The sequence below is a fragment of the Musca autumnalis genome, unplaced genomic scaffold (assembly GCF_047663935.1).
Source record: "Musca autumnalis isolate F117 unplaced genomic scaffold, ASM4766393v1 scaffold_2, whole genome shotgun sequence".
Classification (NCBI taxonomy): Eukaryota; Metazoa; Arthropoda; class Insecta; order Diptera; family Muscidae; genus Musca; species Musca autumnalis.
Window position 1 is genome coordinate 78,285,294 of NW_027411755.1, and position 20,111 is coordinate 78,305,404.

The 20,111-nt window shown below is 32.2% G+C and overlaps 1 protein-coding gene across 2 annotated transcripts in view; it reads left to right on the forward strand.

The window, feature by feature from the left end:
* CycE (cyclin E) overlaps positions 1 to 18,742 on the forward strand; it is a 28,303-nt gene extending 9,561 nt beyond the window's left edge. For both annotated transcript variants that reach the window (XM_073968060.1, XM_073968061.1), the window contains exons 2-6: positions 4,410 to 4,518; positions 9,579 to 9,981; positions 16,433 to 17,799; positions 17,876 to 18,101; positions 18,261 to 18,742. In XM_073968060.1, coding sequence (XP_073824161.1) covers positions 4,502 to 4,518; positions 9,579 to 9,981; positions 16,433 to 17,799; positions 17,876 to 18,101; positions 18,261 to 18,461 — 2,214 coding nt within the window. In that variant the 5' untranslated portion in view covers positions 4,410 to 4,501 and the 3' untranslated portion in view covers positions 18,462 to 18,742. The remainder of the gene's footprint in view (positions 1 to 4,409; positions 4,519 to 9,578; positions 9,982 to 16,432; positions 17,800 to 17,875; positions 18,102 to 18,260) is intronic.
* Positions 18,743 to 20,111: the final 1,369 nt, after the last annotated feature.

A 20,111-nucleotide genomic window follows, 5' to 3' on the forward strand; every position in this document is an offset into this window, starting at 1 on the left:
AAACCAGCAGCAGCAACAAATAATGACACACAACAACTCGACCAAAAACAACAACAAATAGGCACTATAATTGTTTATATAGTATAAACTAACAAAGGCAAACATACATTTGTAAGGAGAAACCGTTGTGGGCAAAATGAAAAACAAAACTAAATGCAAATAATAAAATGCAGATAAAAAAATCGTAAGAGTTTACATAATGTAGTGGGTACGTTTTGGCGATTTTCTATAACAGCTACCTATATGGAACTACATTTCAACAAAGTTCAAAAATAAAATATTATCTTGGGGTAATATTTACAATGTTTGAGACAAATCTTGGAATTTCTAGAATACACAATCGTATGCCGGGATTTTAATGTTAATTTTGATTAAATTTTGTTTGGAACTTTTTTAGCATTAAAACTAACAGGAATAATGTTTATGTACATTTATTTGTAAACACATTAGCAAGGGGTTAGTTACTCCTATCTGGAACAAAAACAGTGGAGATCATAACTTGGTAATGTGTAGTTATAAATTTCTTTTATATTCATTCTTATATTTCTATTGCAAAGAATTTTATAAACTTTGCTGCTTTATTATCCATGTGAATTCCTATGTGCTAAAGTGCTTTAAGCAAGCTCCTGACACATAATTGTATGTGTACTGTAAAAACTTGTTTTCCTTGCTACTTGTCACATACTTTGATTCCTTATTGTTTTGTGTACCCAAGAATATAGAAGGTACCTACTTTAAAAAATAAACTGATACCTATACGGACGCATCCACAAACCAACAACAACACAATCGTGAGATTGTTTTTCTTGAAGATTTTGTTGTTGGCGTTTAGTTATTTGTGGAATGTTGCTGTGTAAGGACAATGCATGAATGAATGATCGTTTCGGGTTTTGCATGCATATGTATATATCATGTTCTGTATCTTATGTGTACATGTTTTTCGCCACCGTCCTTGTCTGGTATATTTACCGCTTGGAGTAGTTAGTGTCTCTTCTTGAAGTGATTTTTCTCATTTAATTTTACTCTCTCTCCCTGCTGCAATGGTTTTGTGGGAAAATTATAAGGAGAGAGGGCAATAAAAAAACAAGACTATTGAAAATACTGCGACCATGGATTTTATTTATTGTTACTTGTGTGTTTCTTTATATTTATCTTAGTTGTCTTATATTAAGTTGATTTTCCTTGCAACTAATTAAACTAACGAAAGTAAATCCTATGAAAATAATTAAAAACAATGAAACTGCTTTTGGGTACTCCTTTTTTGTTATTTTAGGTGTCGGTGTTTGTGGTTTTAAACTAACAATTCTTTTTAATTAGTGTAGGGGTTAGTTATTAAATTTTGACGATGCTTTGCTAATACGAAGGTTTAGAACAATACTGGATATAGACGAAGCAGGAGAAGAAACGGAAACGACTGAAAGTAGCCTAATAGATGCTGACTTCCGAAACGTCAGTTGCTTTGCAAATGTTTTAAGTATTGTGTTTTTTATAACGCCATTATTCTTGACTACTGCAAAGCTATGTATTTCATAACGTCACAGTTGTGCATTTTTTTACGCAGTAGAAAAATGCAACTTAAATATATTAGGTCTGTACGATAACCCAAAAATTTGTACAAATTCTTACAAATTTTTTACTTAATGCTGTTCGATAACAAAATTATCCAGCAAAAGATAGCGAGTTTGGTGAGATTTTTGGAGAGTTTTGTGACTGAGAACTTGCAAATTTTTGCTGGGAAAATTTGTCCCGCAAAAATTTGCAAGTCTGATCAGCTGACTTTTAATCACCTGTTCAATGTAAACCAGGGGCGAGCTTCTTTGCTTTTTTGTATAGTGAGGGCGCCCACTGAGTTGTTTTTGCATTTGCTTCTCTCCCTCACGTACAGTGTAAGAGTACATAAACAAACGATGAATATCATGTGGTTGTTGTTTTTTTCACCCATGCATAGGCATATGCTTTAGTATTGATGGAAATATTGTGGTCGACACTGATGTAAACAATGCGAAATGTTAACACTTAGAACAAGAAAATTTCACAATTGCACATTTTTTAGATTCTAAAGCGTTGTGGATATGATTAAAGCATTAAATAAGTAAACTGCAATTTTAAAATGTATGTTTTTGTTCAGTTTGGTGTAAAATATCAACAGCAACAAAAACAATTTTTATACATTTTCGGAAACAGCTGACTTTCTTGCAAGTTTTTGCAAAATGCTGTTCGATAACTTTCTGCAATTTTTCTTGAGAGAGTAAAATTCACTGAGAGATGTTGCTGAAACTGACTGAGTAATTATTACTGGGAAAGTTATCGTACACACCTATTGATGAAATTGTATATTATCTGCGAACTTAGTATCAAAACTATTACTAACCACCTTCTACGACTCAATGTAAAAACTATTAAAAAAATATATACATATCATCTTGGCAAGGTTCTCAAAGTAAGATGAAGACCTCGAGCAACCTAATTCTAATATTTTTTCTCACTCTTTTCCATGGGCGTAGGTATATGCAGCGGGGGCAGTTGACAAAAACAAGCATTTGCCCCCCCTAGATTCGATCCTGGCTACACCTTTTCTCTTTTCAACTTTTATTTGAACTTCGCATTTTAATTTTGCCGATATTTGTCGGTAACTCAAATATGACTGGGCGAAAACAATTGCGGCGATGAGCGTTGATCTGTTTTGCGTGTAAAAATTTCAAAACTTTTATTTTTTATTATGCCATAATACCTCTTAACTAAATGTATTTTGTGTACCCACGTTTAGTTTTCAGTATGATCAATTTTTGTGTATAAATTTCAACTTTTTCATTTCAAGCATGCTTTTGATAGTGAATGTTGGACTGATTTATACGATATTAGGTTAAGATTTAACTTATAAATAGACAAATATTCAATTATTTGAATATTCCTTAAAAATGAACAACAAATTTAAAATTTTTCAGTTGGATATATAAAGGATTTGTCACACATTCCCATTATTAAAGTCTTATTTTGTTAATGATTGGATTTTTCGAACAGACTTATAGCGTTCCGCTAAACTTAAGGTTAAAATTGATCATTAAATTTTAAGGATGATATTCTAAGAATTAACTTTTAATTTGAAAAATAGTCACCAAATAAGTTTATTTTACGATAATACATCTAATAGTTAAGAACATATAATAATAACCCATAGTAGAGTTTCAAAATGTCATTTTGTTTTTCTCATTTTTGTTGTCCACTTTTGCACCAGTTTTTTTAACAAAATTAATTGCAATTTACAAAAACGACCCCACAAACATTTTTAAAGGAAATACCAACATCCTGTAAATTTTCCTAGCCATTAGTAAGTGGTTACTTTTCCTTCCAAAAAACGTTAATTACTTTAAACAATTGCTGGACAATGAAACAGGAAATATATGGCGTTAAACCCAAGAGGTGTTAAAAAATAAAATGACATTAACCCACAACATTAATAACCACATGTCAATGGTGGTTTGACATACATCAAAATGGAATATGCCTAAAAAAGTACAAACATATTGATGCAATTAAACAACTATTTGTAGCAAATGGCATTTGTTTTTCAAAAAAGAGTTTTTCCAATATATGATCGATTTCTTCTAAGACATTTTTCAGTGAATATTAATGGGCATCCTAACATCAGTTTAAAAGATAACAGCTGCTACTAATGGTCTGTCTATTCACCTGCCAACAGTAACAAACGTTTATACAGCATGTAAAACACCGCCTGCATTTCTACGTTAATATCATTGTAAATGTGGCTAAAAGGCAACACATGCAAGTCTATGAACCATGATGTAGTCCTGTCTGTTGTATTGTGCTGCATAACAGGTGGATTATCGTTATTAGAAATAAGTTTTCATTTCCTTATGGTCGTGATGCATGCACATACAGCCGTGTCTTTCTTCTAAGGTGGTTAGAAAACAACAAGTGTTTATGTTCGTATTTCTATTTGTAATTTTACTAATTAGTGAAGAGCCCAATACACAGAGAGAGAAAACGGAAATGCTTTTAACGTCTTTTTGACATTGTAAAATTATGGCAAAACAAATATTTAATCCCGCATTTATTTCCAAACATATGTGTGTATTTATAGGAAATCGTTAAAAAAGTCGTAAAACTTATTCACATGTAAATAAGAATACTTGTAGTAGGTTTGTTGTTTAAATGTTTTTACAATAAAAGTGTGAAATGCAACATGTGTTGCACATTTTACAGGATTTCATTCAATACTTTCCATGATTTTCAAATAACAATATATGTGTCCATGTACACAAAACTTTAAAAATCAATTCAAATTCAATTTCATAATGGACCATATACATATATTAACATTTATTTTTAAAATGTTAGCATTTATTTTTATTCATCTTCTTATTTCCTTTTTTTCTTTTTTCTTACAGTAACAAAATTGCAATTAAAATTACTTTCGTTAAAAGAAGATATTTAAAACATATTCAAAATTACTACAACGGCTGTTTTAAGCCGTCTCATTATGGATTTCTATAAAAGGTAAGTTATAATTTGGATTGCCTAAGTATTATTTAATTTAAAAACAATATTTTTGGTATTTTCATTTAATTGCATTTGTATTTAAAGCTAACTTGAAAAAATCGATTTTTTGGAAAATATTCCAAACAAGTAATAAATACCGGAGGATCAAACAAAATCCGTAAAAAGATCCCAGGATTTTCATTCCAGAAATGCACCCAAACATTAGAAAATTTGTTCCTTTGTTGCAAAACAAAAAATTATGGGAATTAGAAATTAAACATTCGAGCTGCTTTATGAATGTCTTTGTTTTCTTATTTTTTACCCACTTACTTACAGGATGTGTTCGTTTTGTCATTAACGCTCACACACAGCTTTATGATGATTATCTTTTTTGGGGTTTCTTATAATTACCATTGACTTAATGCTTGACTAAATTTCTCCAACTACTAGTCATCAGATAATCTATGTTGTTTCCTTCTTTACTAAAGATGGTTAACACCGTTTGCACCCCAAAGTGGTTGACAAAATTGACGGGAAAAATATCCTGGTCATTGGTTGTGTCTCTTGTGTGAATGTGTGTAAGTACCTAGTTTCCATAGGAAATTTAGTCGATTCTCACAACATATGCTTGGTTACTTACAAAACAAAATGTTGTTTTGCAAAAAAAAAAAAAACAAAATAACGATTTTCATTCAAATAACATTTTTTCTGAAATTGTGTAATTTTGTTCTTTCAGGCCACAGCCACAACATTCCTTTATGGTTAACAGGACATACCAAAGTTAATTACTGTATAGAGTGAAAATGGATGAATGTACATGAAAAATGACAAATTCCAATAGATTATGTGATTGTAATCGTATGGTGTGTGTAACCAAAACATACCTTTGCACACATATTGTACATATTTTCACATGCTATTGTTTTGTTTTTGTACTTGAAGAAATTAATGTAATTGCTGACTATACCCAATTCCCATTTATTCATCACCCCCTACTTTTGCAATTCATTATATGTTTAAGTTTAAAGTGTCAGTTATTTGTCCACCTTACTTGGTTGGGTGTTGTACAGTTGTCCTTTTGATTATTTCATCAGCAACAGAAAAAGGATGAAATGTCACATATGACTGCTACTACTTTGCTATATTGTAGGCAGGCATGCGCTTTGACAATCTTGTTGAAAGTGAACACATGCCTTGTATATTATTAACCAATTGTGTGGTTAACCAATTTGAACTTATTTTTTTTGTCTTTTTGCCAATGTCATCAAAATATAACGTTGATACTGCATTTATGCATTATCATCGTAATTATGGTTATCAAACTAATTGAAGTTAATATCAAGGGTAAACACCCCTCTTCACCCATTTTGTGTTGGCGTATGGTGTTCACTTATAAAAACCACTATTGGTTATTCATTTTATCTAGCCTTCTTTTAAAAAACATGTTTTTGTTGTATTTATCTAAAAAAGACAAGTCCAACATATTTAAAAACTAAACTTATCCTTTCCAATATTTGAAATGTAATGTTCCCATATCCGTTTTCATTGATGTGAATGGCAATTGTTAACGCTTAGATGACATAGCATCTCAGAGATTTTATTTATTTATTATTGTATTACATTAAAATAGGGTAAATCATTTAATATTCCTTTGGCAGTTGGTGACAAAACAGAAATATACAAAAGGGATCGATCAACCCATTTTAGACACAAAATACTCTGTATTATTGTCTTGCTTCCAAAGATCTTTTGATGATCTTTATACGCTTGAAAATCAGTTGCAGGTACATTTTTCCCATTAAGCATTCTACATCATGTTCTGGGTTTGCGAGTATCAGTCTGCTTAATGACTCGCATCATAAATCAAAATGCTTAGGTATTATTTAATGAAATTTAGAAGAAAAATTCAGTCTCTGGTCTTATGATTTACCCAGTAGTTGTCCTCGAAATTATCGGAATTAACAGAAAATGTAGAATCTTCAGTGATAGGAAAAATAATCTATCTTTTTAGTTATTCTTCAATTTTTTTGAACATGAAACACATTTTAGGGTTAAGGGCGTACTTCATGTGAGTTTGGCTAAATTGTAGTCCAAAGCATCATTTTAGAAGAATGGCGTCAAAGACAAAAATGTTTTCCGCTAAATTTCACTATAAGTTACCAAAGAAATGAAATCTCTATTTGCATTACATACCAAGGAAATATCGGTATCCATTTTGCCAAAAAACCAAGAAACTAAAATGGGGTTGCAATCTTTTACCATTTCTACAGTTTTGAAAATATTTGAGTTGAAGTCACTTGGAATCCTTGCGCTTTAGGTGTATAAAGTATTTGCCAACTTTACTGACAAGAATGTGAGGAATATTTTTCTTAAAAAATATTAACCCTCGTACGAGTCATAAAGTGGTCTTTTTGGTCCCTTTTTCCACAAATCTTTAAATTTCCTATAAAATGTGTTGGAATCAGATCAAAATATTCTAGAAATTTGTTCGCCATAAAATTTTACTATAGGTCCTAGAATACATCAAAACTCTAAATTATACCAAACGCCAGAAAGTGACACTATACTATATTCTGGATCAAAGAAAATCTGTACATATCTGCAAGACAAAATGCCACGTAAAAACGAAAAGTGCAAATATGTGCAGGATGTTTCGATGGAAATTGGTAAAAAAAAAACTCTTCCCTTTTTATGAAATGATAAGATACGCAGCCCAACTCCATCTTACTCACAACTTTTTTCTTAATTTATTGTGAAAATGTACCTTGAAAAAATCAACTTTCATTACAATTACAAGAAAATATATAAAACCCGATGTTTATTTTGGATATTATCATAGTTTTATAAAAAACTTATAAATTGAGACAAAAAAGAAATAAACTTCCAAATAGGGTCACTTTGACCTGGTTTTATGTCCACTTAATAAACATAAAACGCAGTGGGATCCTATAAGTAATATTTGACACTATTTAGTGTAAATTTATGAATTTATTTAATCGATTTTTGTCCAGGTTTTTCTGAAAATTGGCCATTGTGCAGCGTTAGTTTGGTGGTCGCTAATCCCTATCTTACTTTTAGTTATATTAATTTTTAGTTATTCTTTAATCTTCTGGAACCTGAAAAATATGAACAGCATTAGTTTGATGATCCCCAAACTTACAAACTTAGTATATTCTGTAAGAAACTGAAACGACTCATCTTTCCTCTCATTTAAGAATATTCTATAATGGTGCTTGAATGTGTACCTAAACACCTCCATAACACCATGTTACATATTCCCATTTTTTAAATTTCTAAAGGTTAAATTTCATATATTAAGACTTTATCTTCGAGGACATAGAATTTGTCCATACAATTTTAGAAATTTGTCTTCGACTTTTTGTGAAAACTACAAAATGTTATACTGTTATACAAATCTCTATAGCATTTCTTAGAATTAAGAAAATCGATTATAAATACCAAATAATCACTTACATTATTAACAAAAAAAAAACCTTGATTTTTTACACCTGCCTTTTGTTGTTATTTTAGTCAAGGACTTTTTTAACCACAATGCACAATTTTTGGAATTATTTTTTTTAATAATGCATTAAAAAGATTCATTGATCAAAGGTAGGTATATTACCGCCCAAAAAAATCGTAACAAAAAATAAAAGAATTTTACCGCTACCAACAACCACACACATCCAGCGGTAGCTGCATTGTTGTGTGAATAAAATGATCTTAAAGGACTAAAACGTCCTTTAAGCTATTGGCTATTGATTTCATATTTACATTGTGTAATATTTAATAAATATCTATTGATTGCATTTCCGAGAATTTGTGTTTTTTTGGTTTTCACAAAAGATGTGGGAAATGGGAAAAAATACTTTCTATTTTTTGCTGGGAACCAAATTATTGCCTTTTTATGTGAAAAGGCGCCTAAAATATAAACGAGCTATATTTTGTTGCTACATTGATCATTACATGTGGTCTCCATTGTGTATGTGGAAAAAAAAGAACGTTCTTTCAGTAGAACCTTCTTCTTTTGTTTTAGTTGCTGTTGGCACTAAAAATAAGATCCTTTTTTGGGAAAAAATTAAAGAATAACTGTTTTTCCCTTTAAGATTCCGCTTAACGTTGTCACACTTTAACACAAAAATTAGTATTTTATGGTTAGCACATTTTTTTCATAAAAAATGTTTAGTTCTTCTCCCGTAATCATATTTAGCAAATAGGGGTTGCAATTAAAAAAGCAAGAAACAAGATGCAGTCAATAACCCTTTAAAATTTCTGTTTTCTTTAATATGGGATTATGTGATTTCCAATGCAACTCCTTTTTTACTTAAATGTCCCAAAGATTGTATTCCTGATTTATAAGGTGTTTTAATACACCCCTTTAAGGATTCGCATTGTAAAGGGTATTTTTTCGTTTGTAATTGCAGCCGGCCTTCTTTCAACGGCTTTTTAATATTTCAACATTTATTTTGTATGAGTGAAAGGTTTCTTCTTTCTTTTTTTATTTTATTAGTACCCGAATGTAAGTGCAAAGGGATGTTGCGTTTGACTATTGCTTTCTATTCCCCTTCACTTGATTTAAGATCTTCGCAAAATTTGGCAAATATCTTGATGTAGGTAAAAAACAACAACTTAAAGAAATTCGTTACAGCATTTAATTATAGATGTTCACAGTAAAGGATAAAGGATTTATGCACAATTTCTCAAGTATTGTTTATATGTAAATAAAGGAATGTAAATTTCACTGCAAATTATAAAAAGATAAAATTACTTAATTGCACAAAACTCAAGGAAGTAACAAAATTGATTTTCACATGCCACTCGTATCCGGAATATGGAAATAATTGTGGATATGTTGTGCATGTGTTTCCTTTAACGCCCTTTACGGCGAGTTATCACACGAAAAGAGAAGAGGAGTGAGTGCAGACTTTATACGGGCAAATAATGTATCAATTTTCTTCTACTTTTGCCAAATGCCCCACAGTTATTATTTTAATTTAGGAAATAGGAAACATATATTTCTAAGGGAAATGTATATTTTATTCAATTGTTTCTCATTTTTACATTTGATTTCATTTCAGTCGCAGTAGCAACAGTACCAGCAGCCAACATAGCAACAGCAGCAGCCACAAATCTCATGCTTCATCAAGCAATAACGGTGCCTCCTACAATTTAGAATACTGTACATCTTCATCGTCGCTGTCACCTTTTGCCACAAATACATCATCTATTGGTGGTGTTTCATGTCCATCATCATCAGCCAAGACAATTGTTAATGTGGGCATTGAGGATGTGATCCTTTCAATAACCAACAGCAATAGCAAAAGTAATAGTTCAACTTCTCACATCTCAGCCTCATCGTCTTGTTCGCCCAGAAGTTTGATAACGGTCACAAAACTGGTATCATCATCCTCAAATAATATGTGTTCTAGTCATAATACAGCAAAACGTAAACGACGTTCATCCACAAGTTTAGATGATCGGGTAAGTGAACAAAAGAAAAAAGTTTTGGAAAATGTGTGTGAAATTATTTTTCAATCCTTTGCCACAGAGACAGAAGTGTCCCAAACAATTCTCATCCACCAAATGGAAGCTGTGCAACCTTAAGAAAATCGTTACGAATTCTAGTCCGTATGGAAAAACTTTAATGTACAGTTAAGTTTTCTTCTGCAGAAGAAGAGGGGAGGGATATTTTTGTCATCTGTTCCATTTTTCTTTTAACACTCAAATGATTATGCAAAAAAGTTTTTCATTAGCATAAATTCATAATGGGATGGTATGATCTAACATCCCACTGTAGGATAGGAGGAAACATATGCCATACCAGGACATAAAATGCGTTACTTTTCTTAACGTCTAAAGATATGTTATGCTTCCTTAGTCCTTACAACAACAAAAGAACAGTAGACATAGAAGAGGTACATGCAATTTTTCAAAAAACAACAACTACAAATTGAACAAATGTCGTTATGATGAATATATAATTAGATAATGCTTAACAAAACTTGAATGACTGGCAGGCAGCAGACAACTACTGCTACCATGATCATTATGAAGAAGCTACAATGTCCCAATAAGGGACATTTGTTTTTAGTTTCTTCTTTTTTTTTGTAAGAAAACTATTGCAACCACTTTGTAATGTTCTATTGTGGATGGCGGTTTTAGCTCCTACTTCCTTAAACCGAGATCATAACACGCAAGATAACACCATATTATTAAAATAATCGTCTTCCTATTTCTTCTTACCGATCATAGACAAAATGTGTCATTTCTTCTTCATTTTTATTACCACCTTCCTTTTTGGTAACAAACTAATGCCACATGTAGCATTTATTTATGACACTGTTATCATTAGTGGCACGTTCGTTAAATTTACATAAATGTTGGCAATCGCCATTCCCATTTGTCGTCCTTCTTCTTCCTTTCTTACATCGGCACAACAAAGTCAACGCTAATATATAGAGTGTTCTACATAAAATAACCTAATTGTTTTCTATTTTTCCCCTAAAAAACCCTGCCATATAATATCCTTGTGATAAACTTTTTATAACGTCTGTCGTGTTTCTTTTTTTTTTCTTGTAGTTTCACTTTCTTATTGTTTGCTTATGGACGAAAAATAACGACTGCTAAGACGAAAAAAATGTAAAATGTCAATACAAGAAAAAAAGTTACCAACCAACCCTCTCGCTTGCTTGCTTGTCGTTGTGTTTACTTGGGATCAAGGTGTTCAGGCATGCGTAACTATTTTTCCTTTTTAGTACTCTTGTTGTTGTTGCCCTATATGTACCTCCTTTATATATAGGTATGTGTGTATGTCCTTCTTGAGGGAATTGCATCACATAAATACAAAAACAAACCTCGTACACATGCTGCCCTTAGGTCTCCTGTGGTACTTACTACTCGTTGTTTTAAATATTGTGTAGATTTCCTGGTTTTGGCTAGTTTGGCTTGCTGGCACCCCATTGCTTTAAGAAGTGTTAGTTTTGCAAGACTACCCTGTGACAGTTATTGTTTGGTATTATTCTAAATGCAGTATTTATGCATAGGCATGCAAAATAAACATTGACATACTTATATTCAGAAATTCCAGGACATTCATTTGTACTTGTTTTTTTAATACTATCTCAAAAAATTAAATAGAAAATGTAATTCATTATTAGCATTCTTGGTTAAATCATAAATAAGTGTTTATGACACTGTAATTCATCTTATGTTCGTAAGTAGGTAACGGACAAAAACGAAGTGCAAACCATGGCTTCAGGATTACGTATACCGCAGCATAATTTTGCCAATAGCTCCCACTTGGGGATCGATTTGGTTTTGGTTTTGTTTGTTGTAAGTTGATAATGCGACCTCCTTTTTATTCCGCATTCGACACGACGAACATAGCACGACACCAATTGTAGAGAATTCAAGAAAAAATTATGCTGTGGGGTTTACTACTGTCGAAAAATCTTATTTGTAGTGGAATTCCGTAATTCATTTTTTGGTTAACGACAAAAAGTTTTTAATGAGATGTACCGATTAAAGTTGACAACACTGTTGGTATCGGCAGGACTTTGCGACAACACCGACATATTTTGTTAATTACCGAAATTATAAGAAATATAATTTTGCCGATATTTGTGGCCGATCAGAATCTGGCCTGAGATTCAAACTCCGGCATTCAGTGTGCAAGGCGGCACCCCAGTTTTAATCTAAGGAAGTAAAACAACTAGTCTTGGACGACTTTTTCCATCATGTCATTGCATCCTTAATGATCTCCATGAAGTAATTTTCTTTCGGATTTCCTTCTTACAACCATCGCGATTTATCAAAGTATTAACAATTTGACAATATATAGTAAATTTAGAAAACAACAACCACAAAAAGCCTTTAGGACAATAAACGGCAGTTGCAATAAATTGAAAGAAATTTGAAAATAAAGAAGAGGCAGTTGTAAGAAATAAAAGAGAAGCATGCGCTCAATGGTAATCATTTTATTTACACCTGGAGTTCCTCAAGAAAGTATAACAAAAGAATTTACTAATGCCAGGTCTAGCTGCCGCTGCCGTTATATTGTTGTGTGTACTGGCATTTAAAAATTCTGACGACAAAAATTCAATGCCAACCAACTACCAACCATCTAAGAGTAACGACGTACCGAACCTACCACCACAAACGAATGTGCTGTTTTTTTGTGCAGTAATCAAAAATTGAAAGGTGTCCTGACTTGTGACGCTTATGCAACACAACCCATGGCATACATACCAACACACAGTCCTCTCTCTTTTACTATACATTTACACATTCTTGTCACAGTAAGGAATTGCATTGTAGTGTTGCTAGTTATCTAAGGGACGACGTAAACAATGATCTTCTAAAAACAAATCTTAAGAATTGTGCGATATAGTATATTTTAGATTGGGATTCTTTTAAAGGGCAGGCGCTTACCTTTACTCCAGAAGGTTGTTCAGTAATGGAATGTTGTGTACCTCTCGCTTACTGGTGTTTCTTTTTTGGCCTATCTTCTTTTTGTAACTATTGTTAGTTTTTCTTTTTGTAAAATTTCGATCATCTGCTCCTTTTTATTTTGTTACAAGGCTTTATAAAGAATTTTTATTGACAAAAAAGATAAGGATAATCAAGTTATTGCTGAAGATGGCCAAACTATCAATTGGTCCTACCTCACACATTGCACATATGTACATATGTATGTATAGTTATTGTAATGTAGTTGCATTTAGTTCAAGATACTTAAATTAGTTCTGCTCTTCTAAATATCCTTAATTGTTACATTAAACATATGCTCCATTTTTGAGTTGCTAGATATGAATATGTCTTGCTCTCTTTGCTGTTAATTGGGTGTTAAATATAGATTTGGTATTTCATAATTCACAGTCTACGAACTATAAGTGTTTTGTCCTTTACCATATTTAGATTTAATAGGGATAAGGATATGGCTTGCAAAAACCCTTGAGTCGCGTTTAATCATCCATACATATGCTCAATGACATGTGCTACATTCAGGCAACAAATGGACGTTTAAATTTAATCATTGGAAAATCCACATATTTTTGGGATTGTTCTTTATTAACTGGGAAATATGAATATGAATGGCAATATGTGTATATGAAAATAGTTTGTTGTATATATTAAAAGTATGTACATACATATGTACATATATGTATATTATAATAATTGAGACTATGTGTATATTATTCTTGACTGAATGTTTCGGACAGATTTATAATTTAAAGTAAAATGATATTGAGGCGGACCTTCTTAAAATTAAGTTTTTATGTGAACATAATATCTTTAAGTACTCCAAATTGGCCAAATTGGGTTATTCTGTTATTTCAAATCCATCCAATAGTAAAAGAAAACATATAATAAACATAATATAATGACCCATAGAAGAAATATTAGGTTATTTTTGAAATTTTTGAATACAGTGGTCTGTAGTTCCTCCCCACGAATGCCATTTGGAACATCTTGAATGAAGAAGCCCTTGTCAGTCTTGGATCCGCTTGATATACATAACTATCAGATCATCTATTAGTGGTTTCATCAGTTTCAGTACTCCAAAAGTCCAGGTGGACCATACTGTATCCAACAACTAATTCAATTTTATGTTTTAAAATTACATGCATGAAGTCATAAAAATTCATACAATCCACACACTATAGATGCATGAAATGGTCGTAAAAACAAGATAATTTTTTGATTAATTATTTTCATCAATTTCCAAAGACGTCAACCAAATGCATGCAAGCTGCCCTAATAGCAGAAATTTTGACCGTTGGTCAAAAAGTTCAGCTGTTCGTTTGTTTAAGAGAATTTGTCTTCTTGAACTTTTTCTTTTGCTAATCAAAAAATCCTGACAATAGTGATTTATAGCTTTCTTCTTAAATTCATTTGCCCCAAAATCTTGTCTTGTTACACATTTTATTTGCACGAGGACATCTGCCGTCCATTCTAATATCATTTTATGTTTAATTAAACTATTTACTAGAAAAATCAAATGGATACTTTATCATTTTTACGACTTTTTAATTTTAATGAACTGTGACATTTTCCCGAAAAAAGGCGATGGATTTTTGCCAAGAAAAGAAACAATGAAACAAAATCACACAAGGAATCAAACCAAGACAAGCATCATATGGTTGGTTTTCATACTATCTCTGCCATAAATTTGTAACGCTTTCTTTAAGGATGTGTGTCCATGGTATTCCTGCCATCAACATTAAATTGTATAATTTGTTGAAATCTAGATATGTCAGGAAAATAATGATGGTAGGAGGGAGGGATGGCTTTTTTATTACAGACAGGGGGAGTGGAACAATGAATGGGTTTGTGCTTAATAATATTTGGTACAATTTGTATGGGTTTAGGAGAAAAAATGGAAAACATTTTGGGGTAGTTTCCATTCCACAAATGTAAGCTTTTCTTGAAAAAGATTTATTTTACTTAGTTTTGTGATGATTTTCCTAGTTGACCTTGCTGCATTCGCGTATTTAATACTAGTTTAGGTAAACGATAAGTGCAGAGATTTATGTTGATTCATCTTTGTTGTTGCCAAAGTCCTTTACTGACTGTCTCTCTCTGTACCTGGGAAATTGTGACACACAAACATCTTCTTGTTGCTGTTGCCCAAAAGGATAATTGATCTTTTCTTTTATTCTTCTATGTCTCTTAAGAACCTTTTTGTATGTCTGTCCATTCGACTCCTCATCCTTCGGTTTGTCCCTTCGTCCGTCCGTCTGTTTGTTTGTCGTCTATCTGCCTTTGTGTGAGAGTAAATGCATATGCATGTATTTTTGCATTTTGTTTTTGTGTGAATTAAAGGAAAACGGATCTTAAGGATTGTTGTTTCTTCTTCCTTAACTATTGTTTCACGCTGTCTTTCTTCTTAGGGGTGAATTTTTCTTCTTCTGCTTCTTCATAAGAAAACATTACTCCACAATGCAAGATCCTTTTAATCAACCACCTATGATCACCAACAAGCACAGTAGTAGCCATCGAGGTAAAGCAAAAACTACCCTCTTATATTCGTTACTTTTTGAGGACGTGTACGAGTTCGGTGATAGTTTGAGCTCAGTTCCACTGGGAAAGTGAATGCGTCAACACACGCACGCAAACGCATTACTGAATTTGAAAAAAGTAACAAAATTTAAAAAGATCTCAGAGAAAAATTCCTTTACTTAGTGTTGTGAAACATATAAATTAAAAAATAAAATAATTTAAATTAAAAGAAATTGTTTAATAAAAAATGTAAAACATCGAAATACCACCAAAGTGAAATAACTATAAACCAAAGACTGTTGTTTAAAAAGTGCAATATTTAAACAAAAACCAAAAAACTCTCTCACTTGTTCGCATTTACTCCCACGTGAGAAACATTTTTTCCCAGAAAAAAATTAAACCAAACAGGAAAAACCGGAAAATCATACACTTTAATTTGTATTGAAGGAAAAGTGTTTTGTTGTTGTATTCCTTTTTTGTTATTGTTGTAATCATCTTCGAATCCCCGCTGTATTTCAACATTGTATTCTATTATGAAGTGTGAGCGCAAGAGAAAAGTCATTGAAATGGTAAAGAATTGTTCCTCCTTGTCGTTTTTCTCTCAAAATTGTATCCATAAAATAATATGATTAGACTCCATTTTTAATGGAAAAAATGTGTGTATATGCCGGTATGATTGGTCAAAGAATAATAACTAACTGCAGGATTACATGATTATTTTTCTCTGCCGGAGAACTCAGATATTTTACCTATATTTAAAAAAGTATTTTAAAAAAATATTACAAATTTAGAAATGATTTTGCAATATAATTTCAAAAATACAATATTGTACCAGCATGATTTTATTGATCAAATTCATACACACATTTTCTTTGCATATTTAATTTTTGGAAAAATAAAAAAAATAATAATTTATTTAAATATTCAACAGGATCCCGAATTGGGTTTTGAACCTGCTGCCAAACGTCAACAGCGACTTCCATCCATATATCAAAGTGATGCTGGATCTGTGGTTTCCTCTGTATATCCATCACCGGTAGATGAAACATTGGTTAATGAAATTGATACACGCAGTTCTTCCGAATGTTTATCAACAGCCACAGATTTTGAGGTTACACACGATGATATTCCCGACAGTCCTAGTAGTTTAAGACATGAACTAGAAGAACATGGGCTACCACATGATGAAGATGATGATGAGGAACATGATCACCATGCGGATGACGATGATGAAGATGAAGTCGAGGAGGACGATATTGATGATGATGATCACATTACAGACGATGATGATGTTGATGACATTATCTCACCAAATACATCACCATCCAATTGCTCAACTGCCTCAACAAAAGCTACACAAATTTATAATCCATCCAGTACAGATGCCGTACATCATGGTGAACGTACTCCTGGACAAAGATTATCTACCTCAAAGTCGTCACAATCCTCATCTGCCTCAACACAACAACCTAAAGTGAAATCATTCGATGATTATTTATCGGCTCACTATGATTGTATGACACCCGCGGCAGATCCTGAACCACCAAGACAATGTCCCTTGCCAGCTTTATCATGGGCTAATGCTCATGATGTTTGGCAGCTAATGTGTAAAAAAGATGAACAAGCCTCATGCTTACGCAACTCTTCCATGTTAGATCATCATCCGGGCCTACAGCCACGCATGAGAGCCATTCTCCTCGACTGGTTGATTGAAGTTTGTGAAGTATATAAACTACACCGTGAGACTTACTATTTAGCTGTTGATTATCTAGATCGTTATTTGAGTGCCCAGAAAAATGTTCAAAAGACCCACCTGCAATTAATTGGTATTACATGTCTATTTGTGGCTGCCAAAGTTGAAGAAATATATCCACCCAAAATTGGTGAATTTGCTTATGTCACAGATGGTGCTTGCCAAGAATCCGATATCTTGCAACATGAAATTTTGCTATTGCAAGCTCTAGAATGGAATATCAGCCCTGTTACCGCAATTGGCTGGTTGGGCGTCTACATGCAATTGAATGTTAATAATCGTACTCCTGCCTCGTTCCAAACCTCACAGAGAAAATTAAAACAACAACAACGTATACCTCCTGCCGCCTCCACACACAACATTGATCTCGCCCAGAGACTAACAAAATTTGGCGAAGTTGATGATGCATTTATCTATCCACAATTTTCGGGTATGGAATTTGTACAAACTGCCCAATTATTGGATCTGTGCTCACTGGATGTTGGTGTGGGTAATTTCCCATATTCAGTGATTGCAGCCGCAGCTATATCACACACCTTTAATAGGTATGTATTTTTGTAGGCAATGAAAATATAAAGAACCGCACATCTAATTTAATATTATTTTCTTTTTAACTTACAGAGAAACTGCCGTACGTTGTTCTGGTCTTGAATGGAAAACTATTCAACCATGCGCAAGATGGATGCAACCATTCTTTGAAGTTATTTCCGAAGAATCCCACAATTTACATTTACTGGAACAAAATGAACAAATCTCAACTAAGTTTGGTCTAGGTCATATATGTCCAAATATTGTCACAGATGAATCACACATTATTCAAACACATACAACAACAATGACGATGTTTGTAAGTATTGAAAATATTATATATTGGATTATGGTCTATTATTGCAAGTTTGATTTTGTGAATATATTTCATAATATTCCACCAATATCTACTTGTTACAACGGCCTTTTGTTATTAAACATTTTCTTATTTTCTTATTTTGTTTTTCTTTTTCCTTAGGATCGCGCTTGCCTTCTACAAGAACAGTACTTGGCCATGGCTAGTAAAATTAAACAAGAAGCTTCTCCCGCCACTGGTCTCATGTACCCTGATGGTTTACTAACACCCCCAGCGTCTAGTCGTAAACCTTTAGATTGCATAGATGAAGATGAACAAAATCATCTTGTCATAACAAATGAAAGTCGGGAAACAAATAAATGAGAGGGAACAAGTACACCTGGTTGACAAGGGAGGAAACCATGGCCAAAAAAATATAAGACTTCAATGAAGATTATGGTAGTTAGAAATCCATATATACCGCAAAATTGCAACAAATAAACTGCCTTTCAAAAGCAAGCCCGCCACGCCAACAACAGCAACAAATATGTTAAGTAATTCTAATTTATTAATAACTTATACAATAATTCTTCACACACACAGAAACAAAAATCCCGCAAAACACACACACAAAAGTAATTAATTGTTTTTTATTAATTAAGTTTAGTTAAAATTATAACATAGTGTTTAATTATTATTATAAATGTAAAAAAGTTATTATTATATAAAAATTATTTGGTAAAACAAGCCACCTTTACAATCTTCTAAAAACACATACCTCTATTCCATATTAATACATTAATCCATAAGACTGTAGCATTTTGTAACTTAATCCCCATTAATCTCCATCCACAATTTAGGCAATTGTACTCCTCCTTTCATTGACTATTATTTCTTTGTTATGCTGTTTGTTCCCACGAGCATATTGGACGCCTTTCTAAAGGAAAGAAAATATCAAAAGTCAATGTCCATCAGTTAGTTCAGTGGTTCAAATATTCGTTTTATGTTTGGAACACAAAAACAAAACAACAAGTGAATTAAGTTAACACTGCTAATTTTGTTTTCTGATTCTGACCTAAAGGTCTTTTAGAATATATTAAAGTATTTTTTAATATTTTTGGACCACTGATGAAAGGAAAATAAGATGCCAATTAAATTTTCCATTAAACTACAATTCATGACATCAAAAGTAATATTCCCCTGTATATAATTAAAAAAATGAAATTATGTAAAACATTTTCTTTAGGCCTTTTGTAGAAATATTTTGCGCTTAAAGAAAATTATATTTTAGCTTCTTTTTTCTACAACAAACAAGTCTTGTGCCAAACAAATTTTTGAGCTATAATTTTCATCGATAGAAAAGTGAATTACTTATTTTTAGTTGAATTTTATTTTGATTTTTAGTTTTTTCATTAAGAATTTTAACTCTCTACTAACAAAACAAGTCATTTGGTCATACATACATCAAATAGGTTCTTGAAAACTAAAACACTAACATTATCTACATAAGTTGAGGGCTTAGTGTGAACATCATCAAGGACACTAAAACACTAACTTACACATTATATACATTTTTTATTTGATTACGTTTTATTTTTTATTTTATTTTTTTCAATACATATTAACAACTACTAATCCAAAGAAGTAGCAGCGTATTCGTCGACCAGCAAGGCCTGAAATAAATCCTAACGATTTGGAGAACGAATCAGACCACAGCACAAAACAATAACATTCCTACATTATTGTTTCTCCAATGATCTCAAGCATTTTCAGTCCTTGCGGACCTTATAAACAGTTTGCTACTACTTTCCACACATTAAATTTTTTATTTATAACATAAAGACACAAGACTAAAGTCTAGAAGATAATGCAGCTTAAAAGAAGCCAGCCCCAGGCACAGAGTACTGTTAACCCAAACAAATGTTGCTAATGACAAATTTAAGAGAAACAAATAATAAAGCGGCATTCATTCTATATACCTACATATATAATAAGTTTAAGTTTATATTAATTTGCCATAAATTTGCACAGCAA